The sequence below is a fragment of the Lotus japonicus genome, chromosome 6 (genome assembly GCF_012489685.1).
Source record: "Lotus japonicus ecotype B-129 chromosome 6, LjGifu_v1.2".
Lineage (NCBI taxonomy): Eukaryota > Viridiplantae > Streptophyta > Magnoliopsida > Fabales > Fabaceae > Lotus > Lotus japonicus.
Genome location: NC_080046.1, coordinates 21,247,910 through 21,255,586, shown reverse-complemented (window position 1 = coordinate 21,255,586; position 7,677 = coordinate 21,247,910). Strand labels below are relative to the sequence as shown.

Genomic DNA, 7,677 nt, shown 5'->3' with positions numbered 1-7,677 from the left:
GCAATTAGAAGTAATGTGCTTGTTCACATGTGATTAGTTGGGGATAGTTCATAAGTACCAATCAAGGCACAGACCCTTCACTTCCGCAGAAGCTATGAGGAACGCCTACTAGCCGAAAGCAGAAGATGTCTTATTAAGCACATGCTCCCATGAGCCAACGACTACAAGATTCAAACCAAGTCTAAGAGTGATGAGCCAAGTCAACTAAGCATATCCTACAATCATCTTAAACGATGAAGACTCAAGCTTCAACACACTTCAAACAACATGAAAGTCTTCATCTATTTGACATAGAGCTTAGAAGTTGACAGCATGTACCTGTGATTAGTACGAATACTTTTCTACTCCTCAGCAATTCATTGTACATTCAAAGTAAGGCTTTAAACACAACGGCTAAAATCCAAAGACTTAGTATAAATACCCATTGTAGCTGAAACAGAAAAGCTTTTCGATGTCTACTTTATTTGAGATCGAACCACCTTGAAAGAAAGGTGAATTTCTAAGGAGCAATTAGAATCATCTCAATCAGAATGTGAGCTTCAGAGTCAAACACAGAGAGAAAAGAAGACATGAAAACAAAAAGGGAAAAAACATGATTTTCAATGTCATATTCATACATGCTTTCATGAGCCAAAGCTTTAGAGCCAAATGCATCATGTTCACAAGATGATGATGAAGAAGAAGACGAAGAAAAAGAAGAAGAAGAGGAAATGCACAGATTGAGGGGGAGCATTCCTAATTCATTGAGAAGTGAAATTTCAACATGAGCCCTCACAAAATGATTTGATCAAATCAATGGAAGAGCCATGTCTGAAGAAGAAGAAGAAACTCATTGTACCGTCATGGACTTTGGACTGGATGGCCAGGTCCCTACTGAAAGGCCAGGCTGCCCTCTGAATCTTGGGCTGGAAGGTGAAGTCTGGGCTTACATGCTAGAAGACTAATGTAAAAGCCCACTCAACTACGAAGACATCCAACCGTTGATGGGGAAGCAGACCGACCGTTGATCACGCGCTTGGTCAAAGGTCATGACTGTTGCTTACCAACACAACCTGACACCAAGTCAGCCGACAAGGTGATGAAGGGCTTCCTTGATGAACGAGATTGATTCACAAGTCAACCGACGCAGTACTGATTACGCCCCATGAACGGGCATGATTGGTCAATTGTAATAAATACGGTGATTAGGGTTCAGAGGTCGACCTGCTATAAAAGGAAGACTTCCCCCTCCTATGTACATCATCCGATAGACACTGACATAATACTATATACCTTATCATAGTCTTTTATGCTTCTGGCCCCTTTGGAAACCCTTGTCGGAACACTCACTGACGTTGATGGTCCAACTCTACACTCTCATCTACCTAATAACCTCAACCACAAGAGCAATAATGAAATGAAGAATAGCAAGGCAGAGCTCATTCAACGAAGACATTCATGCATGCTTGTGTTATATAGAAGATCAGCCTTGATCAAAATGATCAAGTCAACTCTAGGAAAGGATATATGTATACATGTCATAAGTGGTTATAACACTCCCATCTGTAATCAATTCATATCAATGTGCCTGAAGAGGCATGGGAAAAAAATACTTGTGGAACCTAAAGAGACTTGGTAAAGAATACTCAACAATGTCTTGAGAGGTAGGAGAAAGAATACTCCACATTCCTGTAGAGGTAGGATAAAGAATACTCCACATTTGTTGCAGCGGTGGCTGAGAAGAGAACTCCAAGATGAAGAATTGATGAAGGATGTGTGAAGATGAAGATGACCAAGAAGAAAATGAGACCAGATTTGTTGGGATTCTTAAATTATTGATTTGCACTTTATTTTTGAATTAATAAAAGGGATGAGATATTACATTTTTACCCTTTTATCTCTTAATCAATCTGAACCACCAATTTAACGAATATTCTTAGATTCCTCGATCGAACTATTTAAATGCAAAGGAGCACCGATGATCGCTTTTATAAAGGGACCACCCTAGTACACACAATATTAAAATACTATAATTAATTATAATCACTTAAATTTAAAAATTGGGATGTTACATATGGTGTTTCGATGGTCCATGGAGGTTACTCGTGATCTTTTTTCTTCTAATGTGTGTCCTTTTAGCCGCTTCTAACGCGTTTAGGGTTTTTTTGTCTTGGTCTTTTTGATGATTTGCTTTTTTGCTATACCAAATCAACTGCGTTTGATTTTTCTTGTTGAGAGTCATGCTCTCAGACCTTAATTAATTAATTAATATATATTTCTGCTTTCTAAAAAGTTTGTGTCCTTTGAATTATATTGCTTGATCTTGGTTAATGGTCGGAGAAGTCCACATTGTTCTATTTCATAAGAATGGTAATGGACCGTCTTGCGACTTTGGTTGAGCAGACGTGGTACCTTTATTAGGTTGGCCGAGCTACTTTAGAGGCCCATCCTTCCATTGTTACGCTTGAATCAACGCAATAGTCAAATGGATCGTCTCGCGAATTGGGCCGGGCAGACATGGTACTTTTACCAGGACAGTCAAGCTACTTCAAGAGACTCCATCCATCCACAACCACTCCAGAGTGAATATAGTAGTAAGAGATCATTTCGCAATCACGCCAGAGTCAACACAATAGTCAGACATCCCCCAATCACAGCAACGGTCACACATCCCCCAATCATAGTAACGGTCGGACATACTACAATAACGGTAGAGTCAATGAAGAAGTCAAGACGTCCGACCAAATTAGCGCAACTATTCCCTTTAGTCAACCAACCATGTAATAGGCGTAGGAGCTAGGGTTAGGATGTCCACCCACTATAAAAGAGATGTTTATGTATGTCTGAAGATCGACCCTTTTCATACCATACCATAGCAATATACTAGTCTTTTTCATTTGTGTTACTTACTGAAAGTTCATTCCTGAACAAGTAATATGACAACTAATTTTATGGCTAAATAAGCCAAGTCTTTTTCAGTCAATTTGGGTTGAGGATTGTCCTCATGTTGTTAAGTGCCGTGAGCTTGATCATTCAATTTCTCTTGATTATTAAATATTTTCATTTTGTCAAAAAAACTAGGAGTATGTTATGTTGAAACATTTGTAGAAGACAATACAACTTTTGAAGGAATTTATAAATGCTCCGTCGGAACACATTGTAAAGGCTATTTTAATTTATTTTTTTTTGGTAACAAGAGGAAAGTTAAAAGCTAATTTTCAAATGAGTAGTGATATATGGCCCATAATTTTAAAAATCTCCAAAGATGATGAATGATGACACATATTTTGGTTAAATTAGAATTATATTATTTTTTCGACCAAAAAAAGAATTATATTATGTTGGATCATTTATTTATTTTGGAAAAAGAAAGAATTATATTATTCATTATTCATTATTTATTTACCTGTTCTGTTGTCTTTGTTCTTTTCGCATTCTCTTTACCGCCTCGCCAGAGAAGAAGGAGTACAAGACGAAGGATCTCTGTTTCCCTTGATTTTCCCTCGCAGTAGTCGCTCCCCATCGCCATGTCTCAGGTAAAAACGCGCCTCTCAATCCTCGATTCCCTTCCTTTCATTGCATTCCTCGTTGTGCTTTACAATTGATCTTGTTTCCGGTTGGGGATTTAGGGTTTTATCGATCATTTTTCGTAATTTTTTATTCCTTTCCTTTTCCAATGAATTAGCCTTTATAATTTTTATTCTTTTTGTTTAAATCTGCTCTATCATGTGGATTTATTTATTTATTCAATTTCTCATGTTTAAGCCAATCTAATTGGAGTTGTAGATGTTTGTAAATCAGAACCTTAGCCTTTCTCTTTGCTTTGTAGGTTGATCACAGAAATTCTTCTGCTTCCAAGCGCGCTAGGACCGATGGTGGGTCTTGATTTACTATATCTATTGATTGAATTCTATATCTATTGTTTATGCATAGTTTACTATATCTATTGAATACTTGAAATTACCGTGCGCGGTTTCACCGTTGGACACATTTTCTTTATTTGATGCAAACTCTTGTTCTATGTTCATGGAAGATGTAGTATATGTTTTTTTTCTCGTTGCTCATGTATTAAAGCACTTAATCTTCCCTAACATGGTTTTTCGTTATTAGAACGCGAAATTCTTTGAAGGACTTCGGGTTTTCAAAATCCGGTTATGACCAAAGCAAACAGACCTTGCTTTTGAGTTAACATGACAGTGATTTTAGCTCTTGTTAAAAAATTTATATTATTTTCGTACTAAAATTACTTTTGTGGTAAACGTATGCAAATGTAATTGCATAACTTTCAACTCACTTTTACCAATAGTTGTTTATGAGAATCAAATGCCGAAAATTACTTCTATCAATGTGATTCTCCTCCGTGGCATGTCTCACATGATTCTCTGGTGCATTTTAATTGGTTTTTGTTTGTAGGGAGTCGTAGGGAAGATGATTGGACATGTCCTAGCTGTGGCAACGTCAATTTCTCGTTTAGGACAACCTGCAATATGCGTAATTGCACCCAACCAAGGCCGGCTGATCATAATTCGGTAAGAGGATATGTGATTTTCATCTAGGAGATGATTTACAAAGATTCATTTATTTGATGAATAAGTGCTGTCTTGTCAGTAGCCTTGTTAGTAGTCATCCCCTCTTCTCTATATTTCTTTATGGTTCTTTTACTGTGTTTTTAATATTCCTATTTTTGTTCATTGTTGTGTTTCTTGTTCTTCCCAAATGGAGGGTAAAATAGAGGGCGGGAAAATTGATTGTTTATGCATGCATAACAAAGGATGTACATATATTTTACACAGTGCACTTCTTGATGAGCTTATGACATGCTCATATACTCTTGATGAGCTTAGTAATAAGTTAATAACAATTTAGGTGGGCTTGGGCATTGGTCTAAGCACATTCTTTCCTTTGAAGTTACTTATATTTCCCGATCTCCTTATTCATAAACCTCTTTACAGAAATCTGCTGCCAAGCTGCTACAAGCTCCTCAGGGTTACTCATCCGCAGCTCCTTATTTAGGTTCTAATACTCCATCGTCAATATATCTTGGTGTCCCACCATACGGGTCTTCTCTATTCAATGGATCATCCATTCCTCCCTATGATGTTCCATTTTCTGGGGGATCAGCATATCCATACAATTATGGAAGTCGTCTTTCTGGTGGCGGTCCTTATAGACCATTGCATATATCTGGACCAACACCCTACCCTAGTGGATCCATGGTGGGAAATGGTATGTTCTGCTTTTATTATTTTCTGTCATTCAAGTCAAAGTAGTTTCTTAATTTGGTATGTCACACTTCTTTAATTATATAATTTTTTTCAATTAATGAAGGAAATTATTGAAAGGGAAAACAACGAAGAAGTTATTGGAATTCACATTTTATATTGATTGTTGATTTCATGTTCTTTTGTAATATGTTTTGTTGGTATACTACTTTTGCAGTTAATATTAACTTTAGGTTTCTTTGGCAGGTGGCATCTATGGCATGCCGCAACTATTGGATCGCTATGGCCTTGGTGTCCCTATTGGACCTGGAACAATGGTATGAGCTGAAGAATACTCAATTTTTCACAACACTGCTGGAATGATGCATTTTTTAATTATTTTGTTTCCTTTCTTGATATCTTCACATGGATTGCCATTTATCAAACTTTGTAGTTTTTTTTTTAAATATTACTACAAATATACTGCAAGCCACACAGACACACCCAAACATAAACATATACATGGGGTATAGTAGGTGAGACCTGAGAAATGAGAGGAACTAATTTGATTTTATAATCATTCATAGGTAGTCGAAATTGGTTTACTTAGCATTCATTATGGTTGCACAGTCAGGATGTATATTCATTTTTTCTTCTTTAAAGTTGGATAGTGATAGATCCATTGATATGCTGAAGAAGCTATACTTCTTGAAACTGCAATTTCATGGATTTACTTGCAAGATGGAATTTGATAGTTTGTACTTCCCAATGCAGGGTATCAGGCCAGGATTTTTTCATGATGACAAGGCACAGAAAAAGGGCGCAGGTTTGTTACGTATAGCTTATGTGTCTTCTTTGGTTCAATTGGACTATTCTTTATTTATTTGTTTTATCCACCCCTTCTCCATGTAGATGCAACTCGTGACAATGACTGGACATGTCCAAAATGTGGTAACGTCAATTTCTCATTCAGAACTGTCTGCAACATGAGAAAGTGCAACACACCAAAGCCTGGATCCCAGGTATGCAACCTTCATCTCTATTTTTTCTGATGGATCATCGTTAATTTTTTTTATCCAGGAAAAAATGTCATTAATGATTAAGTTTGTGGTTGATTTTTAATCTTGTTGGATATGAATATTGTGATGCAGGCCTCAAAGTCTGACAAAAACTCTAGTAAGTTGCATCTGAAATTTGTCTCTACTTCCATTATCTGTTACAAAAGCAACTGTTAATAACTGTTTATTTGTACTTGCCATTCAGAGCAAAAGATGCCTGAGGGAAGCTGGAAGTGCGAAAAATGTAATAACATTAATTATCCCTTTAGAACCAAATGCAACAGACAGAACTGTGGTGCTGACAAACCAGCTGAGTCAGAAAAATCTTCTTCACCATCTCCAGATCAAAATGATCAGGTTTGTTGTGTAAAGCGTTTTCATTTTACCAACCTTCATTCCTTACTGCAGCAATTATTTTTCCTAGAGCAGCTTTGTAACGTAATGAATATTTTTAAATGGCAAGCTGTTGGGAAGTCAGTTAAGTGGATTCTTTGGATAAGCTTTGCTTGTTCTTCCTGTCATTTGTTTGGCCTTTTTTTAAAACTTCATATGTGCCTATTTAATTTCCTTCGTATCAGTGCAATTTTTGATTTGCAACTATTTACTGTTCCAGTGAGTACTAGGACATGTTTGAGGGTTGAGAAGGTCCAGAGTTGTCATCCAGCTTTTGCTCAATTTGGGTGTCTGACAGTGAGTCGTGTTGTCCTCTATGTTGCAGCAGTTGTCAAGTCAGGCACCTTCTCATTATGTGTCAACTTGTTGTATTAACTTAGATGGTATTTTAGTCTTTGTGGATTGTTATGATTCATTTGTCTGCCAGCCTTCCTGGCAGAAAGGTGATTGCAGGTTCCAGTTTTAAGTTTTTTTCGTTCTGAACTGTCTGTTTGAAGTATAACTTCAGATAAATAGATACCTCAAACGCATTTGAAGATTCCAGGTTTTTGGATATTATTTAGGATAACATTATAGTTCTGGGTTTAGTCCAAACATGTCTGCTTGTTATTCCACGTTTAGGTTTGTATGCACAGGCATTACGAAAACCTTTCTGTCGTGTCATTGTGTGAAGCAGTGTGTGGATAATTCATGTTGTATCATTGAATTGATGTTAATGATCGTAGAATCTTTACAGGGTCATGTATGTTTAGCACCCCTTGCAGATGATGATATTAGGTTTCTGGGAGTCCTTTATTGTGTGTGTCATTACTGAAAGTACTAGTGTTTGACATGTTTCTGCCATTTGCGTATATATTTTGTTTCCCTGTCTGACCAATATTGTTGATGGAGATATCAAGTAGGGGGTTAGCTTGTCAATTACACATTGCGTCAATAGGCAACTTTGTTTGGGTTGCAGTTTGATTTCCGATTATTTACATGGAAAAGCTAAATTTTGCTTTTCAGTGGAGGAAACGTGAAAGGAGCTCTTCCTCCTCGCATTTATT

At 36.9% G+C, this 7,677-nt stretch overlaps 1 protein-coding gene across 1 annotated transcript; it reads left to right on the top strand.

The window, feature by feature from the left end:
- The first annotated feature begins 3,368 nt into the window (after positions 1–3,368).
- On the top strand, positions 3,369–7,372 carry LOC130723482 (ranBP2-type zinc finger protein At1g67325). Its single transcript, XM_057574552.1, has 10 exons — positions 3,369–3,515; positions 3,809–3,854; positions 4,393–4,508; positions 4,932–5,205; positions 5,448–5,518; positions 5,955–6,006; positions 6,093–6,202; positions 6,332–6,356; positions 6,444–6,595; positions 6,852–7,372. The coding sequence occupies exons 1-10, from the start codon at positions 3,507–3,509 to the stop codon at positions 6,852–6,854; spliced, it is 858 nt and encodes a 285-aa protein (XP_057430535.1). The 5' UTR covers positions 3,369–3,506; the 3' UTR covers positions 6,855–7,372.
- The last annotated feature ends 305 nt before the right edge of the window (positions 7,373–7,677 follow it).

Bases quoted from the DNA above. Each gene is read 5' to 3' on its own strand.
- LOC130723482 (XM_057574552.1), top strand. The intron at 3,855-4,392 runs GTGGGTCTTGAT...TTTTGTTTGTAG, and splicing joins CAAGCGCGCTAGGACCGATG to GGAGTCGTAGGGAAGATGAT. The intron at 6,203-6,331 runs GTATGCAACCTT...ATTGTGATGCAG, and splicing joins CACCAAAGCCTGGATCCCAG to GCCTCAAAGTCTGACAAAAA.